Genomic DNA, 26,737 nt, shown 5'->3' with positions numbered 1-26,737 from the left:
TAACTATCAGCGTATCTGTCTATTCCTTTCTCCCTCATGTACTTATCTAGCTTCCCCTTAAATGCAGATGATCTTCCTCCAATTTTCCCCTCCTTAGGGGAGGCCCCATCCATCAAGTTAACTGAGAATTGATGAAGCTCATCAGATGTGTGGCTTTGGATCCAGATATAAGTAGTACTGGAAATATGAGAAAGGTGCAAAGCCAGTGTGTTATTTCGCTGTCACACTTGCTGCTGACACGGGAATAGAGGTTAAGATTTGAGGTAACTTTTGCTGCACATATTGAATGCTCCCTTTCTCTCTGAAACTTGGAGCACCACCACACAGGCTGTGTCGAGCATTGTATACTTGCCTGCACAAGTGATGTTGCAAGTTATGGAGAAAACATGGCACACACTGTGTATACAGTTGTCTCCTTTTACTGTGTCCAAAACCAGAGAGGACAAGGCTTGGCACAAGGGCTTAGGAAAGAGTTAATCCCATAAAATATAAAGGCACATTAGTTCCCTTTAAATAATATGAGCTAGAAATTACTATTGGTTATATTAACAGACGGACCCTTCGTATGAGATTTTGTTGTCCTTTATTTCAGTGGAGGTGCCAACCCACTTAAAATAAAGGATAATGCCTGTGTTGTAGTAACCGACAGAGGAATGTCAATAGAACTTGCTGAGCATTTGTCCACTAATATTGCCAACAGTAATTTCTAAGCTATGGGTTCCAGAGTCATAAAATTCTTTTGAGTACTAACATTTCGTAATAGCTACATACTTGATTTTACAGACAACATTTATTGGAATGATTTGCCATAAATTTCCAGTGCTAATTACAATAGAACATGCTTAATGGGTTCAAAAAGCATTTACTCTCAAAATAATCATTATTTTGCATTTTATGTAGGTGCAAACTATATTATAATTCTTGAAAAAATTATTTTCTCAGCTTTCATATTAAGTTCAACTGCCAGGTACTCGAATGACCAAAGAATATTTCTCTTCCAGTTCCTAGTTGATAGATATTATATTCACTTGCACTGATATTTTATAGACAACATTTAACAATGATTTGCCATAAATTTCCAGTGCTAACTACAATAGAACATGCTTAATGGGTTCAAAAAGCAATTACTCTCAAAATAATCATTATTTTGCATTTTATACAGGTGCAAACTATATTATTATAATTATAAAAGGGGGGGGGGAGCCCTGATAATAAAGGATGAGATAAAGACACAAGTGAGAGCGGATCTTAGCTCAGAAAATCAGGATGTAGAATCAGTCTGGATGGAGCTAAGAAATAACAATAGGCAGAAAACGCTGGTGGGAGTAGTTTATAAGCCCCCTAACAGTAGTTATAGTGTTGGACAGTATAAATCAGGAAATTAGAGGAGCACGTAACAAGGGTAATGCAATAATTGTGGGGGACTTTAATCTTCATATAGACTGGGCAAACCAAATTAGCAAAAGTAGTATGGAGGACAGGTTAATGGAATGCATTTGAGACAATATATCGAGGAACCAACTAGGAAACAGGCTCTTTTTTTAATCTAGTACTTTATAATGAGACAGGGTTAATTAGTAATCTTATAGTTAAGGATCTTCTGGGGCAGAGTGATCATAATATGACAGAATTTCATATTGAGTTTGAGAGTTAAGTCCGAAACTAGGATCTTAAATTTAAACAAAGCCAATTACATAGGTATGAGGGGTGAGTTGGCTAAGGTAGATTGGGAGATTAGATTAAAAGATATGACGGTAGATAATCAATGGCGAACATTTAAAGTAATAATTCATAATTGTCAACGAATATACATTCCCTTGAGGAGTAAAAACTTAATGGGAAGAATGATCCAACCGTGGCTAACTAGAGAAGTTAAAGATAGTATTAGATTAAAAGAAGATGCTTACAGTGTTGCCAAAAACAGTAGTGAGCCTGAGGATTGGGAGGGTTTTAGCAATCAGCAAAGGATGACCAAGAAATTGATAAAGAGGGAGAAAATTGAACATGAGAGTAAACTAGCAAGAAATATAAAAACAGATTGTAAGAGCTTCTACAAGTATGTAAAAAGGAAGAGATTAGCGAAAGGAAACGTGAGTTCCTTAGAGGCTGAGACAAAAGAAATTATAATGGGGAATAAGGAAATGGTAGAGACATTAAACAAATATTTTGTACCTGTCTTCACAGTAGAAGACACAAAAAACATACTAGAAATAGTGGGGAACCAAGGGTCTAATGAGAGTGAGAAACTTAACGTAATTAAGATTAGTAAAGAAAAAGTACTGGAGAAGTTAATGGGACTAAAAGCCGACAAATCCCCTGGACCTGATGGCCTACATCCTCGGTTTTTGATCTTCCAGAATTCCCTAGATTCTAGAATGGTCCCCATGGATTGGAAGGTAACAAATGTAACCCTGCTATTCAAGAAGAGGGAGAGAGAAAACAGGGAACTACAGGCCAGTGGTAGAGAAAATGCTAGAATCTATTATTAAGGACGTAGTAACAGGGTACTTAGAAAATCATAATACGATTAGGCAGAGTCAACACAGTTTTATGAAAGGGAAATCTATTAGAGTTTTTTGAGGGAATAACTAGCAGGGTAGATAAGGGGAAACCAGTGGATGCAGTATATTTGGATTTTCAAAAGGCATTTGATAAGGTGCCACACAAGAGGTTGTTACACAAGACTTAGGGCTATTGGGATTGGGTGTAATATATTAGCTTGGATTGAGGATTGATTAACGGACAGAAAACAGAGACTAGGAATAAACAGGTCATTTTCGGGTTGGCAGGTTGTAACTAGTGGGGTGTCGCAAGAATCTGTGCTTAGGCCTCAGCTGTTTACAATATTTATCAATGATGTGGAGATGCCGGTGATGGACTGGGGTTGACAAATGTAAGGAATCTTACAACACCAGGTTATAGTCCAACTGTTTTATTTGAAAATCACAAGCTTTTAGAGGCTTTCTCCTTCGTCAGGTGAGGCCACAGCGAAAAATCGCATAGACCTCCTCAGGAGACCAACACGGGACGCAACCAACAGAGTACCCTTCGTCGTCCAGTACTTCCCCGGAGGGGAGAAACTACGCCATGTTCTCCGCAGCCTTCAACATGTCATCGATGACGACGAACACCACGCTAAGGCCATCCCCACGCCTGCACTACTCGCCTTCAAACAGCCACCCAACCTCAAACAGACCATCGTTCGCAGCAAATTACCCAGCTTTCAGGAGAACAGCGTCCACGACACCACACAACCCTGCCACGGTAACCTCTGCAAGACATGCCAGATCATCGACACAGATACCACCATCACACGAGAGGACACCACCCACCAGGTACATGGTTCATACTCCTGTGACTCGGCCAACGTTGTCTACCTCATACGTTGCAGGAAAGGATGCCCTGGAGCATGGTACATTGGCGAGACCATGCAGACACTGCGACAACGGATGAACGGACACCGCGCAACAATCACCAGACAGAAGGGTTCCCTCCCAGTCGGGGAACACTTCAGCAGTCAAGGACATTCAGCCACCGATCTTCGGGTAAGCGTTCTCCAAGGCGGCCTTCGAGACACACGACAACGCAAAATCGTCGAGCAGAAATTGATAGCCAAGTTCCGCACCCATGAGGACGGCCTCAACCGGGATCTTGGGTTCATGTCACGCTACACGTAACCCCACCAGTGAAAAAAAGTTATCTGTTTTTAACACAACGGGTCATTCTCTGTCTTTCTCTTCCTTTCGGATGTTTCTCTCTCTCTCTCTGTCTGTCTTTTGTTCTGGCCGTTTGTGTATTCGGTGGTCCTGTAGGTAACATCACTCTGTCTGAACACTTTGATTGCCTTGACAACGGGCAGTTGGAAAGATTATCTGTAATCACCAGGTATTGTTCTCTGACTATAAATGCGGTAACCTTCCATGGAATCCCACACTCGCTCACCTGACGAAGGAGAAAGCCTCCGAAAGCTTGTGATTTTCAAATAAAACAGTTGGACTATAACCTGGTGCTGTAAGAATATATATCAATGCCTTAGATGAGGGGACTGAGTGTAAAGTATCCAAGTTTGCTGATGATACAAAGCTAAGTGGTAAAATAAGCAGTAAGGAGGACACAAAGAGGCTGCAAAGGGAAATTGACAGGTTACGGGAGTGGGTGAGAAGGTGGCAGATGGAGTATAACATGGGGAAATGTGAAATTATCCACTTTGGTAGGAAGAATAGAAAAGTAGAATATTTTTTAAAAGGTGAGGCACTAAGAAATGTTGGCAGTCAGAGGGATTTGGGTGTCCTTGTACATGAATCACAGAAAGTTAACATGCAGGTACAGCAAGCAACTAGGAAGGCAAATGGTATGTTAGTCTTTATTGCAAGGAGTATAAGAATAAGGCAGTTTTGCTGTAAATATATAGGGCTCTGGTGAGACCACACCTGGAGTACTGCGTACAGTTTTGGTCTCCTTACCTAAGGAAGGATATACTTGCCTTCGAGGGGGTGCAACAAAGGTTCACTAGATTGATTCCTGGGATGAGCAGGTTGTCCTATGAGGAGAGATTGAGAGGAATGGGCCTATATTCTCTGGAGTTTAGAAGAATGATAGGTGATCTCATTGAAACGTATAAAATTCTTAGAGGGCTCGACAGGGTAGGTGCTGAGAGGTTGTTTCCCCTGGCTGGAGAGTCTAGAACTAGAGGTCATAGTCTCAAGAAAAGGGGTTGGCCATTTAGGACCAAGATGAGGAAAAATTTCTTCACTCAGAGGGTTGTGAATCTTTGGAAATCTCCGCCCCGGTGGGCTGTGGATGCTCAGTTGCTGAGTATATTCAAGACTGAGATTGATGGATATTTGGACACTAAGGGAATCAAGGGATATGGGGATAGGGCAGGAAAGTGGAGTTGAGGTCGAAGATCAGCCATGACCTTATTGAATGGCGGAGCAGGCTCGAGGGTCCGTATGGCCTACTCCTGCTCCAATTTCTTATGTTCTCATGTGCAGAAGACACAACTCCCAAAACATGGAAAGCACTTTCATTTTTTTAAACCCTTTGAAAACATGAAAGCTTGTCCGCTTTTCAATGACTAAAATGACTTGAGTGCTTGCTTCCTAACAGGTAAAACAATTCAAAACAGAAGGGTCGCTACCATAAGCGTGCAAAGACAGAGTAATCTGGCCGCACACAGATTAACTGTATTTACCGTCACAGGCTACATCATCGTGCAGCCACCTGGTTGGGTAGGTCTGCCTGAAATATGATGAAATTCAGCTGTTCTGTATACAATTTTGATGCAGAGTATAAATTTGGTGTGAACGTCATCGCACAACAAGGGCACAAATCATTATGAAAACTGCTGTTTGGATCAACTCTGTTGTTCCAATCCCCATAATCTTCTTTTGCGCACCACTGTATAGCTAGTTTACTTTTAAATTAGTTCCTTTGTTCCACTTTTGCTACACATCATTGTTCTTGATTACTCCATGGATAAGAACATATAAAAGTCACTATAACATATAACATAAAGAGAGTGCCATTTTGCCCATTGAGCCTGCCCTTTCAACAACTGATATATAATCTGTACTGTCTACAATCTCCCTAAATTTTCCAAACTCGAGGGAAACAAAACCACAGCTAAAATGGCTGCGAAAATAAAACTGTGGTGAAATTTCACCTTTGAGTAAACGGAAACTCTAAAGTATCAATCAAACGTTACAATCTTCATCATACAACTCCAACTAGTTGCATTCCAAGGATGATATTTCCAGGGTCCTGGGAGCATAGCGACTATCATCCAGATCTGTACTTATCCTTATAATTTCATCCATTTCATCTTAAAAGAATGAATCAATGCATATTTTGACTGCAGTATCTATTATCCTTTGGCAGATGGTGTAACTGTAATCGAAACAAACCTTTGTGATGTAATACACACATTGCTGGAATGTATGCATGATCACCTCTTCCAGAATAGTCATGACTTCTTCATTGACTGAAATCGTGGATGAAAGCAATGATTCTTTGGAACCTAAAACAGGGAAAAAGTTTTGGTTAAAATTCAGTAGAAATTTTAAAGCATATACTCCTTTGACTTTGATTTCATTTAGAAGATAAAATAAAATATGCCCTTCTCTGCCCACCTGAAATCATGGGAATCAGCTTGGGCTGATAAGTGGCAAGTAACATTCTTGCCAGACAAGTGCCAGGCAATGACCATCTCCAACAAAAGAGAGTCTAACCACCTCCCCTTGACATTCAACGGCATTACCATCGCTGAATCCCCCTCCATCAACATCCTGGAGGTCACCATTAACCAGAAACTTAACTGGACAAGCCACATAAATACTGTGGCTACAAGAGCAGGTCAGAGGCTGGGTATTCTGCGGCGAATGACTTACCTCCTGACTCCCCAAAGGTTTTCCACCATCTACATGGCACAAGTCAGGAGTGTGATTGAATACTCTCCACTTGCCTGGATGAGTGCAGCTCCAACAACACTCAAGAAGCTCAACACCATCCAGGACAAAGCAGCCCGCTTGATTGGCACCCCATCCACCACCCTAAACATTCACTCCCTTCACCACCAGCACACTGTGGCTGCAATGTGTACCATCCACAGGATGCACTGCACCAACTCGCCAAGGCTTCTTCGAAAGCACCTCCCAAACCCGCGACCTCTACCACCTAGAAGGACAAGGGCTGCAGGCACATGGGAACAACAACACCTGCACATTCCCCTCCAAGTCACACACCATCCCGACTTGGAAATATATCGCCGTTCCTTCATCATTGCTGGGTCAAAATCCTAGAACTCCCTACCTAATAGCATTGTGGGAGAACCTTCACCACACGGACTGCAGCGGTTCAAGAAGACGGCTCACCACCACCTTCTCAAGGGCAATTAGGGATGGGCAATAAATGCTGGCCTTGCCAGCGACGCCCTCATAGCATGAAGGAATAAAAAAAACCACAAGAGTGAAACCCATGTTAAACAGGTGGAATGTTACCTTATGAAAAACTGAGCTGCTTAAGTGATTTTGTGAGCTGCCAAAAGTTTACACAAATTGGATACCAGTGTCCAGACAAATGTCAAAACAGACCAGTCTTTTAATAACTTATTACATTTCCATTTGCCTGAAACAAATTTTATACATTTTCAAATATGAATCCCTAGTTTCTACACTCAATCAAAGACATGAGAGATTGTTGGACTTCTGATTCACCATTTGAGTTAAGCATGCCTTTCTTATTTTTATTTTTAATTTTCCATTGGCCACCCCATGTACGAAAAGAGACTTTTCTTCACACTGACGTGTGTAAAATGTTGTGTGATACTGCACTAAGTCCTGTACTCAGTGATATTAAAATTTTCAATATCAGAACACTGCTTTTCTATTTCTAGACAGTGAGCTTAACTATTACAACAGTGACTACACTTCAAAAGTATTTCATTGGAAGCTCACCCTGCCATTGCCAGAATAAAATAGCGGCTCCTGCATCCAACACTGTTAATGGCAGTCCTTTTATGTTTCTTGCCATCTGCACTTTTCTTCTACATTTTGAAAAGTTAGGATTCACAGGTTTTGAGTCATGAGAAGGTCTATTTTGTAATTAAACTAGAGTGCATAATGTTAATTGGATCTGATAAGCAAACTATTATCTCTAATATAACTACTGTACTCTCCAAATTGCTGAAAGATAATGGAGGGGCATAGGATTGTTGTATAGATTTAGTATTGGAAAAATATGAAACTCCTTAAACTATTGGATCGATAGGGTACATTTTCTCGTCCTGATCGGAGCTGCAAGGTGAATTTTCCAGTGTTTACATTTAAGTAATGGGCTTTTAGCTGTGTGTCAGCTGTGACTTAGTGAGAAGCACTCTCACTTCTGAGGCAGAAGGCCTGGGACTCAAACACAAAATCTAGGCTGACCCTCCAGTACAGTACTGGCTGCCACGTTTCCTACATTACAACAGTGACTACATTTCTAAAGTACTTATTTGGAAGCTCACCCTGCCATTGCCAGAATAAAATAGCAGCATTGTTAATGGCAGTCCTTTTATGTTTCTTGCCATCGGCACTTTTCTCTGATGACAGTATGTGAAACCACTGTGCAAGGTTCTGTGTCTCCAAAGGCATGTATGCCACCTAGTTTGTATTACAGCACTGCCTCTGGTGCTGCCATCTAAATATATGTGCTTACTACAACATATATAGCACCTAACGTCTGTAATGATGTGCATACAAATATAAATGGGTCGGTTCCACTAAACGCTGAAATGCTTAGCCTGAATTACAACACTGGGAAGAATAGGGTGGTGGTGGGGAGGGGGGAGTTGATAGTCCTTCTATTGACATTAACATAAACAAATTGGGCCATGTAGCGCCTGTTGTTTCAGCGCTACGCGGCCTCCCAAGGTGCCAAGATGGCGGCTTGGCTGCACACGTATGTTTCCAGCATGACGTGCGCCAGATGCCAGCTTGGTATAGGTATTAGCGCATACCGAACGCCAGCAGCATGTAAAGTTAGGGGAAAATGGATATAATCAGCATGCAATGCTGATTTAAAGTGATAGGCACCATTTTCAGACTTAACGCTCAACTCAATGCACAGTCTTAACCACGACCATCTGAACAAGTCTTAGAGTGCCTGGAGGACCCCCCCCGCCCCAACCTTCCGCCCACACACCAGAGCTATTTAAAGGGACCAGGCAGGATTTACAGGTTATTGTTTCTGGCTGCTGATGCATTTGTAACTGTTTTTGGAGGTCTCCTATACTTGAATACTAGGAATGCAGGGACATAGCCTTACGTTTAGAGCCAGGACGTGCAGGAGTGAAGTTAGGAAATGCTTCTACACACAAAGGGTGGGAGAAGTTTGGAATGCTCTTCTTCAAATGGCAGCAGATGCTAGCTCAATTGTGAATTCTAAATCTGAGATTGATAGATTTCTGTGCACCAAGGGTATTAAGGTATCTGGGGCTAAGGTGGGTATATGGAGTAAGGTCACAGGTCCGCCATGATCTCATTGAATGGCGGAACAGGCTCCAGGGGTTAAATGCCACTGCCACTTGCTGCCTCCTCTTATGCGCCACCTTCTCCTGCAAGAAAGCGGGACGTGTGTCTGGGTGATGTGCCTGTCATGGTTGAATAGCTGCAAGTGTGTGTGGCCTGTGAGTTGTGGGTGGGCGGCTTGCAACAGTGGTAATGTATAAGGTTGATAGGAAACATTTGATTGGAAGAGTTGAGTACTGATGGAAAGAGTTTGTTGGTATGTGGGTGATGGGGGTATAGTGTGTGGAGCAGTGGATGCGGCTAGTGATGCAGTTGATAGGAGATGACAGTTGACCTCACTCACCTTGCTCACCCATGTCAAAGCATTGAATTTCTTCCTGTACTGTATCCATGTTCATGATGCTCTGCGCCTGGCATTGACTTTGTCCCCTACTGCCTCCCACTGCCTTTTGAGTATATGTCCAGAGGGCCTCTTGCTCCCCCCCACCCCCAACGCAGATCTAGAATGTCTCTCCTTCTGTCCACCTCTTGCACCAAGGTCTCTAGTGCATCAGCAGAAAACCTTGGTGCACACACTTTAGCAGGCCTGGTACAAACTCAGATCAGCAGATTGGTGAGGTGTGGCATGCAGATTGGAGGATGCGAGATTTAGTAGTGCCCAACCTTTACTCAATGTTTTAGTGTAACTCATCAGTTTGTAAACATAGGGATGGGACCTGCATCTGTGTTTTACGTATGCGATGTCTGATCTCAGTTCAGACTCTGTTCAGATAGCAGACTGTTATTTTTAGCAATTAACAGTTACTGGCTACCTTTAAGAGATTTTGAATCTTGCAAATTCTAGAAGTCAAGAGTTATAAACAGAAATATTATAATACCTGAAACTTCAGAGAAATAACTTCAATATATGCTCATGAGAATTATGATTCTCAGCTCCCTACCAATTTCAGGTCATAAAGTTGAATGTAATTTAAAGACATTGAGCTAAACTTTCTGTCCCCCTTTGTTTGGAGCAAAGCTTCCAGTGTTAACTAAAGAGCACAAAGGCTGCAAGGACTAGTCTGCATAATTCTGGAAGTTATAGTTCATGCCTCAAGAAACTAAAGAAATTCTGTGTGGAGGTAATTAAACTAGCTCACTGGCTATGAAGCGCTTTGGAACGTCCTAAAGATGTGAAAGGCACTTATATAAGTGCAAGTGATTTTTTTTTCTTTAGTGGGAGATGGCTCACCAGAGGATATAATTTACTTGGTCGTTCCATAACCATTTGATAGTATGCCTATGAGGCTTTTAGAAATGATTAAAGCTCACAACATTAACAGCAAGGTAGTTAGCTGGATTGAAAACTGGTTTGGCAATAGACAGCAGAAGGAGCTGATGAATGGAGGAGGAGGAGTTCATTTGGAGGAGACAGGGACTAGTGCAGTTCCACAGATGTCTGTTCTCTGATGTTTATACAATTTATACACAATATAGAGGAAGAATACTTTTTCTAATAACAGTACAAAACTTGCCAATGGTACAAAGCTGTGTAACTACTATAGGAGAGATTGATGTTAGAGAGGGATCTAAGCAGGGCAAGCCGATGAGTTGGCAAATGGATTTTAATATGAATAACTAAGGTAGTCCATATTGGAACAGGAAAGAGGAAACATGGGCACACTGTATAATAATCCATTAGCAAAAGTGGAAAAGGATTATTGACAATACATTACGTATCCAGTTAAAATGAAGTTGTTATCAGCAAGGCTATTCACCTAATGCAACATATCTCAAGAACATCTGATTTTAGCTCTTAGATCAGGATGTGGAGCCAGGAGGAGCAGGAGTGCTTCTGGTTCAGAGTGCTACTGTGGGCAGCTAATGGCATGCGCTCGTAGAAGGCTGAGGGATGACGTGATAGAGGCCTTTAAGATAATGAAAGGTTTTGATATGGTAGACATAGAGAAATTGTTTCCACTTGTTGGGGAGTCCAAAACTAGAGGTCAGATATATCCAATAGGGAATTCAGGAGAAACTTCTTTACCCAAACGGTGGCAAGAATGTGGAACGCACTACCGCAGGGAGTAGTTGAGGCAAATAGCATAGATGGATTTAAGGGGAAGCTAGATAACCAGACCAGGGAGAAAGGACTAGAAGGGTATGCTGACAGGGTTATATGAAGTAGGGAGGGAGGAGGCTTGTGTGGAGCATAAACGCCGGCACAGACCAGTTGGGCTGAATGGTCGGTTTCTGTGCTGTAGACTCGATGTAAACCGGCGAGCTGCAGCAGGATGCCCGATCAGTGTCTGCCATTTAAATGCAAGATGAGGCACAGTGTCCATTTCAGGCACAAGTCCAATTGCTTGCCCTATCAGTTTGAAGTCTGAGTGAAATCCTCTTTAATGAAAAACTGGGGAATATTTGGTTTTCTCCATAATTAATGGCTTGTCAATGAAACAAGTTTCAGAGCCCCCCATTCCTGTGATTTAGTGAACGTGTTATTAATTACAGAGGAAAACAGTGATTCTCCATTTCTTTATATTAAAAGAGAAATATTGCCCACTAAGAAATTCATTAGGGTTTTTTTCTGGTATTTTCTTGCAGATGAAGAAGGAGTATTCTGTGGCTAAAGTGCGGTTTTGAAATTAGAACTTAAAACACACCAATATGTGTTGCAAAGATTATCAGGGTTGCTGTGTTCGTATTGTCAGCCAAGGACATGGCTAATAGTCCTGATTACCCTCCCAACAATGAATAGATGCTGAACATGTACTAGCAGGAATTGAAAACATCAGTCATTGCTGAAATAAAAATGCACCAACTTATCATCTTGAATATAGTCAATTATGTTCTCTTAACCTCTGGCTCTGATTTGAGCACCATACTGTTGTTAGGCTGTGAAAGGACTGTACATCGATGACCGTACATGCATTTAAAGCATCTTTGTTTTGTCAAATGACACAATTAACAGACCTTAAATTTTCCACTTTATCCAGCAGGAAATGGGAAAAGTAGTTCAGGAAAGATCATTTCACCCTGCTTATATTTCCACTTTCACAAAGCCTTTATGGAAAAAATCTGCACATTTCTGATCATTTTTTCAAATAAAACAATGTGCGATGACTTTTTTTTTTAAGATTAATGACTATAAATCACACTCATGTAATGCTGGAAAGCCCCTATTTCCAAAGGTTACAGATTTTAATAATCAGTTCATTTTTGTAGGCCATTATAGAATATGTCAATCAAACCCTAGGAAAGAGTATTTTCAATTTAAAGTTCCGTTCTTCAGTTGGTGCAAAAAATTGTTCCATAGTCAAGATAAATACACATGAGGAAAGTAATTTTTGTTGTAGTAATCCATCTAACCAGAAAAACTTAAGTGGGGGGGGGGATTAAAAATTCAAAAGCGGTAAACCCGACCCCAATGGGCGCACTCCCGGTTTTATCGGAGGTAGGTTGGGGGGCAGGTGACTAACCTGCTCTCCGGAGGCGGGCTCGTTGTTTAAATATTTTAAAATGGCTGCGTGCTTTGAATTTTAGGACAGTTTTAAGTTTAATGACTACGAGCTGGGTTTCCCAGGGCTTGGGAAACCCGACAGCTGAAGGGAGGCAAGATTAGCCGGATCCAGCAGGTAAGTGCTTTTCCAGCACTGCTTGTGGGCCAGGAGGAGCAGGAGTGCCTTCCCCACAGCCCCTCAAGAAAACCTGCTTCCCTCCCGGCAATCTGCTGACCACCCCCCACCCCGCGATCTCCTCTCTGCCCCCACCCCACCCAATCTACTCACGGCCCCGATGTCCTCCCCGGCCCTCTACGATGTACCCTGACCCACAATCTCTCCCTCCATTCTCTCCGCTCCCCGGCTGCGGCCTGCTACTGCTTGCCTTCCCGCCCAACAGCCAACCAGACTCTGAATCTGGCTGGCCGCCGGCCGGGAAACGGAGTCAAAAAATTTAAATGAGGTCCTGCCGTTAAATTCGGCAGGACCTCTGGCGAAACCTACATTTCCAGGTTTCCTGGCTGCTACAACCCCTCCCCCACTCCCTCCTCACCTCCCTGTAAAAATCGGGGCCTTAGTCTCCCACCACAGCATCCAACTGTTTCTTAAATGACTCCACAACAATATGTGAAAGTCCATTCCATGTGTTGTACACTCTACTGAAGAACCTCCTGACATCAGTCTTAAATTTGCCTTTTCCCAATTTGAACCAATTTATCCTACTGTCAAGGTTTATTTTGAGGTTGTGTTCCAGATTTAACTTTTCTATACTTTTTACTATTTTATATACCTCATTAACAAGCTCTCTTGTCAGCCACTTTCTTTTAAGGTTGAAGCCCACAAGATTCTTCAGTCTTTCCTAATTTCAACTCTCTGAGACTGGGGATCAGTTCATGGCTTTTTCCTATACTCCTACAGAGCTCAAAAGTTTTCCTTGTAAAATCATGGGTGCTTTGCCACCAATGTTCTGTCCATTGACTCTAATGGATGGCAAATCATGGGCAAAAAAGTAAATCTGTATGGGGACTGAGGTGGAGGGATGACGAGAAAGCTGATAACATCCTGCACCACTTCAAACATAGAATTACATAGAATTTGCAGCACAGAAACAGGCCATTTGGCCCAACTGGTCTGTGCCAGTGTTTATGCTCCACAGGGGCCCCCTCCCACCTTACATCACCTAACCCTATCTGCTTACTAGTGTTTCCAGGGTCTCAGTAAATCACCTTTTTTGTTGCTTGCGTTTGCATATTTCTCCAAAAGTTACATGCCCACAGTTGGCTTATCAAACTTTTTGACAGTTACAGTGGGTATGCAGCACAGTAGCTGCACAGAACTGAAGCATCATTATTCCAGGTGTATTGTGACTGGCTGCTACTTCATTGTCATTAATGAAATTGTATTCTCACAAATTGCATATTTGAAATTTAAAAAAATTACATTTATATTGTGCCTTTAGTATTAAAAAATGCCCCAAGATGCTCAACAATATGGGAAATGGCATGAGCCATGAGAGAGGAAGGGTGACCCAAAGCTTCGAAGAAAAGATGAGTTTTAAAAAGGTTTTTAAAGGAAAAAGAGAAGTGCAGAGGCACAGGGGTTTAAGAGAGAGCTCCAGAGAGTAGGGCCTAGGCAACTGAAATGTTTGCCATCAATGGTGGAATGAAGGAAGGGCGGCAGGTGTGCAAAACACCAGAGTTAACAGGATCAACAGGTGAGGGAGATAATACAAGGCTACTGGAGCTTCCAGAGATAGCGTAGAGCAAAGTCATGGGGGGATTTGAAGGTGAGGACTCCAAATTTAATACATTGGGAGAGAGGGGACCTGCTCTATAAATTGCACTTAGTTTAGAAAGAATGGGTAAACTGCCACCCATTAACTAAATCTAACTCTTTCTGATTTGGGGAGGAGAATGACATTGATGACAACAAATTTACAAAGGGCTTTCTTTTAACATTAAAGGCACAAAGGTGCTTCACAAACTTAATTAAGTAAAAGAACCAGACACTGAGTCAGGAGGAAAGAGATTAGGATGGGTGATCGAAAGCTTGGCCGAAAAGATGGGTTTTGAGAAAGTTTTTAAATAGTTTGAGAGTGAGGTGGAGGGGTTTAGGGAAGGCGTTCCAGAGGGAAGGGCCAAGGTGGTGCGAGTGGCTGAATGCTCTGCTACCAACTGTAGGGCAAAGGGAGGGGGTATGCACACTAGAACAGAGTCAGGGCAATGGAGCATGGGGGAGGGGCCATAAAGCAGGAGGAGATTGCAGAGATGATGTGGGGTGAAGCCATGGAGGAATTTGTAGATGAGGATGAGGATTTTAAATTTAATGCATCTGGGACAGGGTGCCAATATAGGTCAGTGAAGTCTGGGGTTATGGGCAAGCGAGACTTAGTGCAGAACATGTTACAGGCAGCAGATTTTTGGAACAAGTTGGACTTTATGGAGGATGAAGGTCGTAGATGGGAGGTTTAGAGGTGACAAAGGCATGTACAAGTATTTCACAGCGGAGCGGCTGAGGTAGCGGTGGTGGCAGGCAATATTGCAGAGGTTGAAATAAATGGTCTCTCTCTGTTTATTTTGTTTTTGAACTCTGGAGTTGACTCGATGGAATGAAATGGCCTCCTGTACATTCCTATGCTCCTGTGTTATAAGGCAATCTCCTGGAATTTTTTCTTTCTAGCAAAGTGCTGTGTCTTTATCCCGAGTCCTCATTTCTTTAATGTTTTCACATACAAGGTTACTTGCTTAATATCAAATAATTAGTCACAGTTGCTGGATTCGGTGCAATTATGTAATATTCACATAATTCCTTCAGGTTCAGTTCATAATCTAATGGCCACTTTGGTAAAATCATACATTGCTTACAAATCCTAGACCCTCTCTAGGATTGCATTATAGCTAATGATGATGAATTTCAATTGTGCCATAAATTACAACACTTTTAAATATTTAAAGATAGACAGAGCAGATTTATGATTAAGCATCTTTCATTGAGGGAAGGCATTTAAACCCAACTTCAAATGTTCTTTAATTACATGCATTTCATGTTCAAAACATGTTGCAAAATCATAAGCAGACTTATTTTAATCCATTCCAACCCTTATTTATTACTTTAACTGGTGATTTACTGCTTGACAGTAAGGTGTGATGCCTGTAATTAACAGTCCAAAATGTGACTTGGCAGTAAAAATGGGATAAGTAATTGCAATGTCAAAATAACAATTTTAGAATTAGCACTTAATGCACTAAAACATTATTAATGATGGGACAATTCCATCCCTAGTCTTTTTGCAATGCTCCTTATAAACAAGAGTTCAAATAAAATGCTACAGTATATCTTCCAGTGTGGACTAATTTTCCAACTTCATTCTTAATTGATTTTACAGATCATTGTGTACAGTTTAAATCTACTGAATTAGAGACAATAATTATATAATCAATGAAATAAAAACACAATCATTACAACAAGGAGGACAAAAGGCCACAATTACTCAATTACTAGTGTAGAAATAAGACAATTATTTGAGCAGAGGTTAGGAAATAACAATCATTTTAAAGGTTTGCTATAAAAAGCCATTTTAAATGGTAGGCCTGTCACAAGGTACCTAAGTAGTCCTATTGTTCAGCTGTATTAAAGGCTGTCATGAATTCTAGAGATCAGAGATAAGGTATAGATAAGAAAAATAATGGACAATCTAAGTATATAACTTGGAAAGTATTGCATATTCAGATCAATAAACTGGCTAAGGTATGATAGGACACAAATTTTACCATCTGACTCCCATACTTATTCCTGATCTCAGCTAAATTATATGCTAAGGTACTTCGTGGATCCTGAGGGAAAGGAGAATCTGACTATGGGACTCTCCCACATCTCTTCGTGGAATGTTATACTGTGACACTGGACACCTACTCTCCCTCTTGGATTAAATGACATAAGGAAGCAATGGGGGAATCAAAAAGCTTACAAAATGTTTAGGGGGGGAAGGAGATAAAATGAAGCAAACAATGAGTTGATTAAGATATATGTATACTTCAAAATTGTGAAAGTGAAGCTTCAGCAGTTAATTCAGTATTGAGAATCTCCAATTGTGTTACAGCCTGTAACTTATTTCCAACTTAACTGTACTAAATGATCTTCAGAATCCATGTAATGTTGTTACAAGTGGTTTTAGTACTGATGGAGTCAGACATGACTTTCTCAAAGACTGCAGCCTAGAATATCTGATCCATAATTTTGGATCTAGCCCATTTTTATCCTAGTCAATTTTGTGATCACAATTTTAATGACCCTGGAAAGATGCATTTAAATGAAACTAAAATGACATAATTGTGTCCACCATGCTATTTTTTGGCACTTCCGCCAGTGCATTACTGTTTCAGTATCCATCCATACAGATTTTCTGTTTGTGGGGCAGTTTTATTGAACATAGTACATTATGTTTTGTCATATGTACTATATGGGAGTATTGAGCATCCTCCCATCCTACTTCATTTAAATTTGGTCAGATTTAATCTTTAAATTAGGACTAAGATGGTTAAAAGCAAATCTAGAAAAAAAATCTTCACACGAACAACCGAGAATGTGCAATATACTCTCTAGAAGGCCACGGATGCAGAAACAATCAAGGTGTTAAAAAGGTAAGCTAATACACTTACTTCCCAGGTAAATACCTAAGAGATATAGAAAAAGGATGTGGAATTGGGATTAAAAAGATAAAATGGCTAACAAAATGGCAGAGCAGGCCCAATGGACAGAAGAGCCTACTCCTATTGTTCTTTTCTATATTGGGGCTGAAGACATTTGTGCCCAAAATTTGTGGCAGCTTGGCTCAATTGGTAGCACTGTTGGTGCCAGGCCAAAAGATTGCAGATTCAAGCCCCACTTCAGGACATACAGACTACAATCTACACTGACATTCCAGTATAGCTGAGAGAGTGCTGCATTGTTGGGAGTCCTTTGGATTAGATGTTAAACAGAAATCCTGTCTGCTTGTTCTGGTGGTTGGTTGGATATTAGAAATCCTATGGCACTATTAAAGGAGGAGTTCTGCTGACTAACATGTCTCTTTCAACTATCACATCTCACTGTTGTATAAAAAATGGTTGCTGTAATTGCCTACATAACAACAATCACTGTATTTCAAAGTAATTCTTGGTATGTGAACCACTTTGAGATGTTTCTGAGTGATGTGATAAGGTGCTATATAAACACAGTATTCTTTCCCCTACCCCTCCACAATGTCAGGTAGAGTGATTAATAGGGTAGTTGAGGCCAGAGCGCTCAGCTCACTTAAGAAACCATTAGATCCTGTGCAGTGAAGATGGTAGAGTTGGAATTCAGGAAGAATGAAATCAAATGGGCTAACAGGACCTTCTACATCAGAACCAACCATGTGATTCTGGTGCATTCATCTGTACACTTGAAGGGAAAGCAAATGTCTGGTCCATTGCAGGTACTTGGTGGTGGGACCGATTAAGAGCATGCTCAAAACAGAAGCCCTTCCACTCTTTGGTGGCGTCCTGCACTGTGGACATTCACCCTTTATGTAGCTTACTCAATTAAAAAAAAGAATCAGGCCTGTAATTACCAAAAGGTTTGTGACACAGATTCAGGCCAGTGTCGGTTCTCATAAGGAACTTAATGATCATTCCTGTGGATCCTTTATGAATCCCCATCCTCAATGATGGCAGAGTCCAGCACGTGAGTGCAAAAGACAAGGCTGAAGTTTTTGCAACCATCTTCAGCCAGAAGTGCCGAGTGGATGATCGATCTCGGCCTCCTCCCGATATCCCCATCATCACAGAAGCCAATTCGATTCACTCCACGTGATAACAAGAAACGGCTGAGTGCACTGGATACAGCAAAAGCTATAGGCCCCGGCAACATCCCGGCTGCAGTGCTGAAGACTTGTGCTCCAGAACTAGCTGCGCCTCCAGCCAAGCTGTTCCAGTACAGCTACAACACTGGCATCTACCCGACAATGTGGAAAATTGCCCAGGTATGTCCTGTCCACAAAAAGCAGGACAAATCCAATCCGGCCAATTACCGCCCCATCAGTCTACTCTCAATCATCAGCAAAGTGATGGAACGTGTCGTCGACAGTGCTATCAAGCGGCACTTACTCAACAATAACCTGCTCACCGATGCTCAGTTTGGGTTCCACCAGGACCACTCGGCTCCAGACCTCATTACAGCCTTGGTCCAAACATGAACAAAAGAGTTGAATTCCGGAGGTGAGGTGAGAGTGACTGCCCTTGACATCAAGGCAGCATTTGACCGAGTGTGGCACCAAGGAGCCCTAGTAAAATTGAAGTCAATGGGAATTAGGGGGAAAACTCTCCAGTGGCTGGAGTCATACCTAGCACAAAGGAAGATGGTAGTGGTTGTTGGAGGCCAATCATCTCAGCCCCAGGGCATTGCTGCAGGAGTTCCTCAGGGCAGTGTCCTAGGCCCAACCATCTTCAGCTGCTTCAGCAATGACCTTCCCTCCATCATAAGGTCAGAAATGGGGATGTTTGCTGATGATTGCACAGTGTTCAGTTCCATTCGCAACCCTTCAAATAATGAAGCAGTCCGAGCCCGCATGCAGCAAGACCTGGACAACATCAAGGCTTGGGTTCATAAGTGGCAAGTAACATTCGCGCCAGACAAGTGCCAGGCAATGACCATCTCCAACAAGAAAGAGTCTAACCACCTCCCCTTGACATTCAATGGCATTACCATTGCCGAATCGCCCACCATCAACGTCCTGGGGGGTCACCATTGATCAGAAACTTAACTGGACCAGCCACATAAATACTGTGGCTACAAGAGCAGCTCAGAGGCTGGGTATTCTGCGGCGAGTGACTCACCTCCAGACTCCCCAAAACCTTTCCACCGTCTACAAGGCATAATTCAGGAGTGTGATGGAATACTCTCCACTTGCCTGGATGAGTACAGCTCCAACAACACTGAAGAAGCTCGACACCATCCAGGACAAAGCAGCCCGCTTGAGTGGCACCCCATCCACCACCCTAAACATTCACTCCCTTCACCACCAGCACACAGTGGCTGCAGTGTGTACCATCCACAGGATGCACTGCAGCAACTCGCCAAGGCTTCTTCGACAGCACCTCCCAAACCCGCGACCTCTACCACCTAGAAGGACAAGAGCAGCAGGCACATGGGAACATCACCACCTGCATGTTCCCCTCCAAGTCACACACCATCCCGACTTGGAAATATACCGTCGTTCCTTCATCGTCGCTGGGTCAAAATCCTGGAACTCCCTTCCAAGCAGCACTGTGGGAGAACCTTCACCACACGGACTGCAGCGGTTCAAGAAGGCGGCTCATCACCATCTTCTCAAGGGCAATTAGGGATGGGCAATAAATGCCGGCCTCGCCAGCGACGCCCACATCCCAGGAACGAATAAAAAAAAATTCTAATCTTTTCTTTCTGCAATTCTTTCCCAATTGCAACACTTCCCACTATACATGTAATTGCAGAAATTTGGATACAAGACATTTTCCAAAGACTGTTCCCTTAGCTTTAAAGGAAAGCAAAAAAGTTTTAAAGATTCCACAGTAAAATGATCTCAGAGAAGAAAATGTTTCCATGGTTTCTGTTTCTGTGGTTAATGTGAAGATTCTTTAGTGCTGTTCATCTTGGCAAACGTGCAATTTGTCTTTAGAAAACTAACATGGGTTACCTTCTAACCAAAATGCTTTCAGTAAACCAACTTACCAGATATTAAAGTGCCCAATCAACTTTATTAAATATAAAACAAACCTTAAATTGTTCATTTAAATAATTTGTGTGTAAAGAATGCTGATTATTTAAATGAGACCTGGTTAGATGGCATCATTGATCAGCAATTCTGGGAAAATACTTTCATGGTTTACAAAATGCTTAGAATCATTCAAGTTTTTTAAATAAAGTTTTTGTAACACAAACACAGGCATTTTTCAAATGCTGTGACATCATATGGTTGGAAGTTAAAAGCTGAAATATTGTTTAAGCAGAATCTATTCGCTTGTAGCCCTGTCCCATCTTTCATTTTTTATGCTTAAGCATCTGCTTCTTTCCCAGCTTATCTCTAGTGAAGAAGGATCTCACTCTCAATCTATTTCCCAGCACAAAACTGCCCATAAATACCATTTATTGAGTAATCTCCCTATGAAAGGTTATAAGAATAGATGATATGGGAAATACAAATTCCCACATCAATGGTGCTCTTCTGAGACTGAGCTATGTAAGTGCAGGTTAACTTGTGCACTGTATTTACCCATACTTTAACACCATCACTTGTTAGTACTCATTTGTAGCACCTATTTCTCCACTTAAGTCTAGAACTGCACACCCTCTAAGTTCTCTCACTTTACTGAACATTTTAACTGACTCTTAATCCAGCAGCTATTTGAAAGACCTAGCTGTCCATTCACAGACTAGTTAACTAACACTACAGTAAATTCAAGAAACATAACATTCTTAAATAACTGATATATCACTACCTAATGCCACATTCTTCGTTGCTTTAGTCAGGCATTGACAAAGCAGGTTTTTAAAATTTTGGTAATTTTACCTTTAAAGCTATGCTGTTTCAAATTCTCCTTAAATCGTAAAGTACATCTTCAGCATCATACTTTTATTACTAAAAGCTTTTATTCAATGTGCAATATAAAAATGCAAATGTTTGCTTTGCCAAATATGTAGGGGCTTGCTTCCCATTTCCCTCAGTCACGCAAGCTGCTTGTGTTAATAGGCTGCAATCTGATGGACTGTAATTATGACAGATCCACCCAGCAAAATGTAAATATTCGTGTTCTGTTCTAAGGGAAAAATTATTTCAGGCCAGATAAAACTAATCTATCTTCTTATCAGTAAACATTAATGGAAACAGTTACTGAGCGAACCATGGTCACCATCCGGTTCTGTTCAGCCGGATATCATCAAAATCTCCTGCATTTTACTGTACTCTCATTCCTAAGTAGCTAAAAGAAAAGGCGACTCTATGAGTAAGTGTTACCAATGGTAGTGGTTCAAATCTATCTGTAATATATTAAAAATTTTATATCTGCATGCACTTCCTGTCTGCATCACTTGACCTCCTGTTGTCATATTTTTGTCACACATTTTGTGTCAACTTTATCCATTATAAATTCCTATGTCCACATTTAAAATGGAAAACACCTACATAAACTTATCACTGTGCAATATGGCCACTGGGTTCCCGCAATACTTTCTGAAACTTTTTCTTCATCAAAAATGAAAGTGTCCAAATTACACACCCGGTATAGCTTAAAGTCAACTCTTTCCATTGTAAATTCATACGTCCATGTTTATAATGGAAACTATTAAACTTGTCATATAATTACACCCTTCCCTCGCAATGGAAACACCACCATTGGCAGAAGGGTGAAATTACAGCATGACAGGTTTACTTTGGCAACTGTAAAAGGAGCTCCTCAAATGCTTTTAAGCACACATGTGTAGTAGAGTTGCCAACTCTGATTGGACTGTAATCCAGGAGATTTCAACACATGACCTCCCACCTCCAACCACACCACCCTTACTCTTGTGTCACTGGTTGCTCGACACATCAATCTGTGGAAAAGGTGGGAAAGTGGAGTTGAGGTAAAAATCAGATCAGCCATGATCTCATTGAATGGCGGAGCAGGATCGAGGGGCCGAAAGGCCTACTCCTGCTCCTATCTCTTATGGTCTTATGGTCAATCCTTGCAGTAATCATCAGTAACGGCAACTACAGTACCCACCCTTTGCACTCCAGAAACCATTCTATCCATTGTGTCATTTTACCGGTTATAGTGCTCATGCACCAGGGTCGTGTTGCATCCCTGTTGTAAGTCCGACCGGAGCAAAACGGGAGAAGAAAATGCCCCTCTGATTTTTCTTTCGGGTTGCCTGCAGGAGTGTCCAGGAGATTAATCTTTAATTCCGGGAGACTCAAGGACAATCTGAGAGGGTTGGCAACCCTAAAGTGTTGAACTCTCTCCCGAGCAGCAAAATTGAAGTTTGACCAGGCATTGAAAACAAGGTACTGCCTGGATGAAACCAATACTGCAGGTACTGATTTGAGTAGGGAGCTGCACTATAAATGTACCCACAGAGAGTAGCACACTGGCAGTTGAACAGTTCACTGACTGGTCAAAGTCATGGAGAACAAAAGTACAGTTGCAGTGCAAAAATATGGTTACCAGGAGTAAGTGCTTTACAGAAGTGAGTGTGAACATAGTTAAACTGATCAGTGTGAAAAATATGTGCTTTGGGCTGGAAGTCACTCTACCTGGCAGGAAGGCTCTACTACCAATGGTGAGGCAGAACGAGGGTGAGGGAGATGAATAGATGGCCAGAATCCGAGGAATGAAGCATTCAGGAGGGATTATAGAACTACAGGGCCATATAGAGGTAAAGTTCAGCAAGACTGTGAGGGATCTGTAGACAAGGATGAGATTTTAAATTCAATGGGAAGGAAATTGCTTTAAAAAGAATGGTGAGTTCAATCGCACTCACCGTTGTTAGTGGCCAAATGAAAGAGCAAGTTCCAGCGTTCGTACATGTGCAGACAAACGTGGATATCCGGAACTTGCTCTTCCTAGTTCACCGGCGATCTGACAGCTTCACCTTAACGGGATATCATCAGCTGCAATCAACAGAATCAATGGACCAGCGCCAACTTGCTCTTCTGCCCAACTGGAAACTAACTAATATCGCCACAAAAACAGGTACGCTTAAATATACCAGGTCTAAACTAAGTTTTAACAGCGTGGTAAATCTTAATGACTGTCAAACAACAAAAATATAAGTTTTTAAAATATGGGGTCTCATTACTCCTGATTTTAATAGTTTAGGTAATTAAAAAAAAATTAAATTAAAAAATTACATTTTTAAAAAACTTTTTCTTTCTGTCTCATTTATTTAATTTGATATTTCTTACCCTCTCTTTTATTGGCTGTCCATGACTGTTATTACAAATGATTTTAGTGTTGCACCTCTCACTTCCCGGATTTTACATTCTAGCTTGCAGAAACTGTTTGGTCGAGGGGAGAGCGTGATCCTCTCCTTCACTGGAGCTAACGCTGGCCTCTTCTCAGGTTCACATTACAGAAAGTTCCCGCAGTAAAGACCACGGTAAGTTTGTATGTTACTTAAGTCAAACGAGCAGCAAGCGCCTTTGCTGCGCTGCTCGGAGCAATTTACAGACCATTATGTTGAGGGAGAAGGCACCAGTGCAGGTCAGTGAGGATAGGGTCGATGGACCAATAAGACGTAGTGTGGAAAGGAAAGAAGTGTCGCATTTAATTCCCATAACACTCTCCCCCTCACACTTTCTCATTCGCACCCATCCGACTCACCTGAGCAATGTCATGAGAGATCTGCTAATTAATATATAATAGCAAATTTATAGGTTCATGCAAGCATTAAAAGATTACACATTTTTTACAGGATAAAATAATGACTGAAATTTAAACGTGCAGGCGGGGAATTTCCTCGGGGCTCCTCCCCGTCTGTGTAACTCCAGCGGAAACTGCATTTTCACACATAAACGGGGTTTCCACCAAAGATATGGCGACAGAACAGCAGAAGCCCTGAGGAAGTTCTCAGTGATAGTGTTCCATGGAAATTTCAATAGCGATCCAGGAAACATGGTGCTGAAACTTTAAGTGTAGCAGGCGGTCTGAGGCACGACAGTTTTCTTTGTGATACTTGGGCGTAAATTTTAACTGAAACCCAGAAGAGAGCAGGGGGGAAGGTTTCCGGGTGCGAAACCCGAAAGGTAATTGGGTGAGTTGTGATCTGCGATCGCGACCTTAATGAGGCCCATCAATTTCACTTCTAGGTTTTGCGCCCGGCAGCCAGCCTGATTGACAGGCTGGCTGGCTGTTGGCCAGGAAGGCCTGCTGCAGCAGGCCACAGCCTGGGATCAGAGGGAGAGAGGGAGGAATCATAGGCCGTGAAGGAGATCAGGGGATGGGGCAGCAAGAGATCGGAGGGGCCGGCAAGACGATCGGAGGGGCCGGCAAGACGACCGCGGGGGGCCGGCAAGACGACCGCGGGGGGCCGGCAAGACGACCGCGGGGGGCCGGCAAGACGACCGCGGGGGGCCGGCAAGACGACCGCGGGGGGCCGGCAAGACGACCGCGGGGGGCCGGCAAGACGACCGCGGGGGGCCGGCAAGACGACCGCGGGGGGCCGGCAAGACGACCGCGGGGGGCCGGCAAGACGACCGCGGGGGGCCGGCAAGACGACCGCGGGGGGCCGGCAAGACGACCGCGGGGGGCCGGCAAGACGACCGCGGGGGGCCAGATCGGGGGGCCAGCAAGAAGATTGGCGGGGGGGGGGGGGGGGTGGTGGGGTGGGGTGGCCAGCAAGAAGATCAGAGGTCGTTGGAGGTCCGGTATAGAGTTGGAGGTAGTTGGGCGTCCACCATGGTGGGGGGGGGGGGTCCACCATTGTGGAGGGGGAGGTGCACCATGGTGGGGGTGGGTGGCCGATTGCGGTGGTCCTGTTGGCCAGGTGAGCTTCTTGGCCTGGAGGAGCGGGAGCACTCCCGCTCCTCCAGGCCCACAAGCAATGTAATAAAGGCACGCGCCTCATGGATCCAGCCCTTCCCACCTGCTTTCATCTGGCATGACTGGGAAGCGATTGGAAACCTGAACAGGTATGGTTAAATTTGTTTTAATTGTCCAATACACAAAATGTTAAGTACCTCAAGTTTCTCAATAAGGTACATTGCCCTTTTAAGTATCAGCCTGCCGGCTGTAAGTGGGAGGGGGACTTCCTGCTGTCTGCTCTCCACACGCAGACAAATCTGCCTGGGTTAAATCCAGAAGTGGTCGAGTTGGAGCCAGGATGTGGTCACGCTCTGAAAACTTGGAATTTTCACTGCCTACCCCCCCACCAACCCACCTGTTCTTGGGGGTTAAAATTCACCCCCGGTGTTCTTAAATGTGGATTCTACACTGTGATAATTCAGCGGCAAGGATATGCAGATGGCAAGCTCTTGCTAATCTGTGATATTAAAGGGGCTTTGTCTGAAACCTGTCACAAATAATTTCTTCACTTAAATAATTTGTATCCAATGTACCATATGTTCATTTCTACTGACCTCACAAGCTGATGTCTTAGCCAAAAGTGTCCTGCTAAGATTATGCACAGTGTACTTCCTGTGCACTGCAAGCTTCCCAGTCTTGAAAGGAGGGAGGGAGTGAAGCAGAAGAAAATTGACTGCTACTTATTGTGCGTCTTGCACTATATTTGATTCTTGTCTTTGACCAAGTTTTTGGTCACCTGCCCTAGTGTCTCCTTCTTTGGCTTGGTGTCAATTTTTATCTGATTACGCTTCTGTGAAGCGCCGTGGGACATATTTCCACGTTAAAGGTGCTATATAAATGCAAGTTGTTGTTGTTATGAATAAATGTAAGGAATCTTACAACACCAGGTTATAGTCCAACAATTTTATTTTAAAATCACAAGCTTTCGGAGATTATCTCCTTCGTCAGGTGAGTGAGTGAGTGATGAAGGAGATAATCTCCGAAAGCTTGTGATTTTAAAATAAAATTGTTGGACTATAACCTGGTGTTGTAAGATTCCTTACATTTGTCCACCCCAGTCCATCACCGGCATCTCCACATCATTGTTATGAATACACATTGCTTCTTTGTTTTGCTAAATATCAGAAACAGGAATGTTAATGGGATGCAGTGTGTGACAAAACTTTTTTCAAAACGTTTGTGCTGATCCTGGGTTATTCTAAAACAGATCAAGTTACTGAGCATACTGAATGATACCAAAGTTGATTAAATGTGACATTTTTTTCAGTGCATAATAATAATAGAAGGGACAAAACGGAACAAATGTCTTGCGTGATAGAATTCAAAACATGTGCCGGGAATTTCCTTGGGGCTTCTCCTGCTCCGATTCTGTAACTTCGCCAAAGTTATGGTGACTGAGTGAGAGAGGCCTGGAGGAAATTCCCGGAGATGGCCTGAACTATTAAGGAGTTCATAAGGAGTTGCATTTGTGAGAAACATTATAGAAGAGTAGAATATTACCCATGAAATTTTTCCATAGTGTATTATTAACTCTTTATAGAAATTTCTACCATGAACATTAAACAGCAGTCTTGTGCATCACAGGCTTGATGGCCAACTGGTCTTTTCCTATCTGGCATTTTTGTAAGTTCATATATTCAGACATTAGTTCCTTTGTCTAATGACATACATACATCAATTTTAGTCATGA

General features: G+C 42.5%; 1 protein-coding gene across 1 annotated transcript in view; it reads right to left on the bottom strand.

Moving 5' to 3' along the window:
* The window catches only part of radil (Ras association and DIL domains), an 82,401-nt gene that overhangs the window by 33,125 nt on the left and 22,539 nt on the right, over positions 1-26,737 (bottom strand). Inside the window, exon 6 of the mRNA XM_068002892.1 lies at positions 5,907-6,019. Within this exon, the coding sequence (XP_067858993.1) occupies positions 5,907-6,019 (113 nt within the window). The remainder of the gene's footprint in view (positions 1-5,906; positions 6,020-26,737) is intronic.

This window comes from Heptranchias perlo, chromosome 22, assembly GCF_035084215.1.
Source record: "Heptranchias perlo isolate sHepPer1 chromosome 22, sHepPer1.hap1, whole genome shotgun sequence".
NCBI lineage: Eukaryota > Metazoa > Chordata > Chondrichthyes > Hexanchiformes > Hexanchidae > Heptranchias > Heptranchias perlo.
Note: the sequence above shows the minus strand (reverse complement) of the source record. Positions and strands in the feature narration are given on the sequence as shown.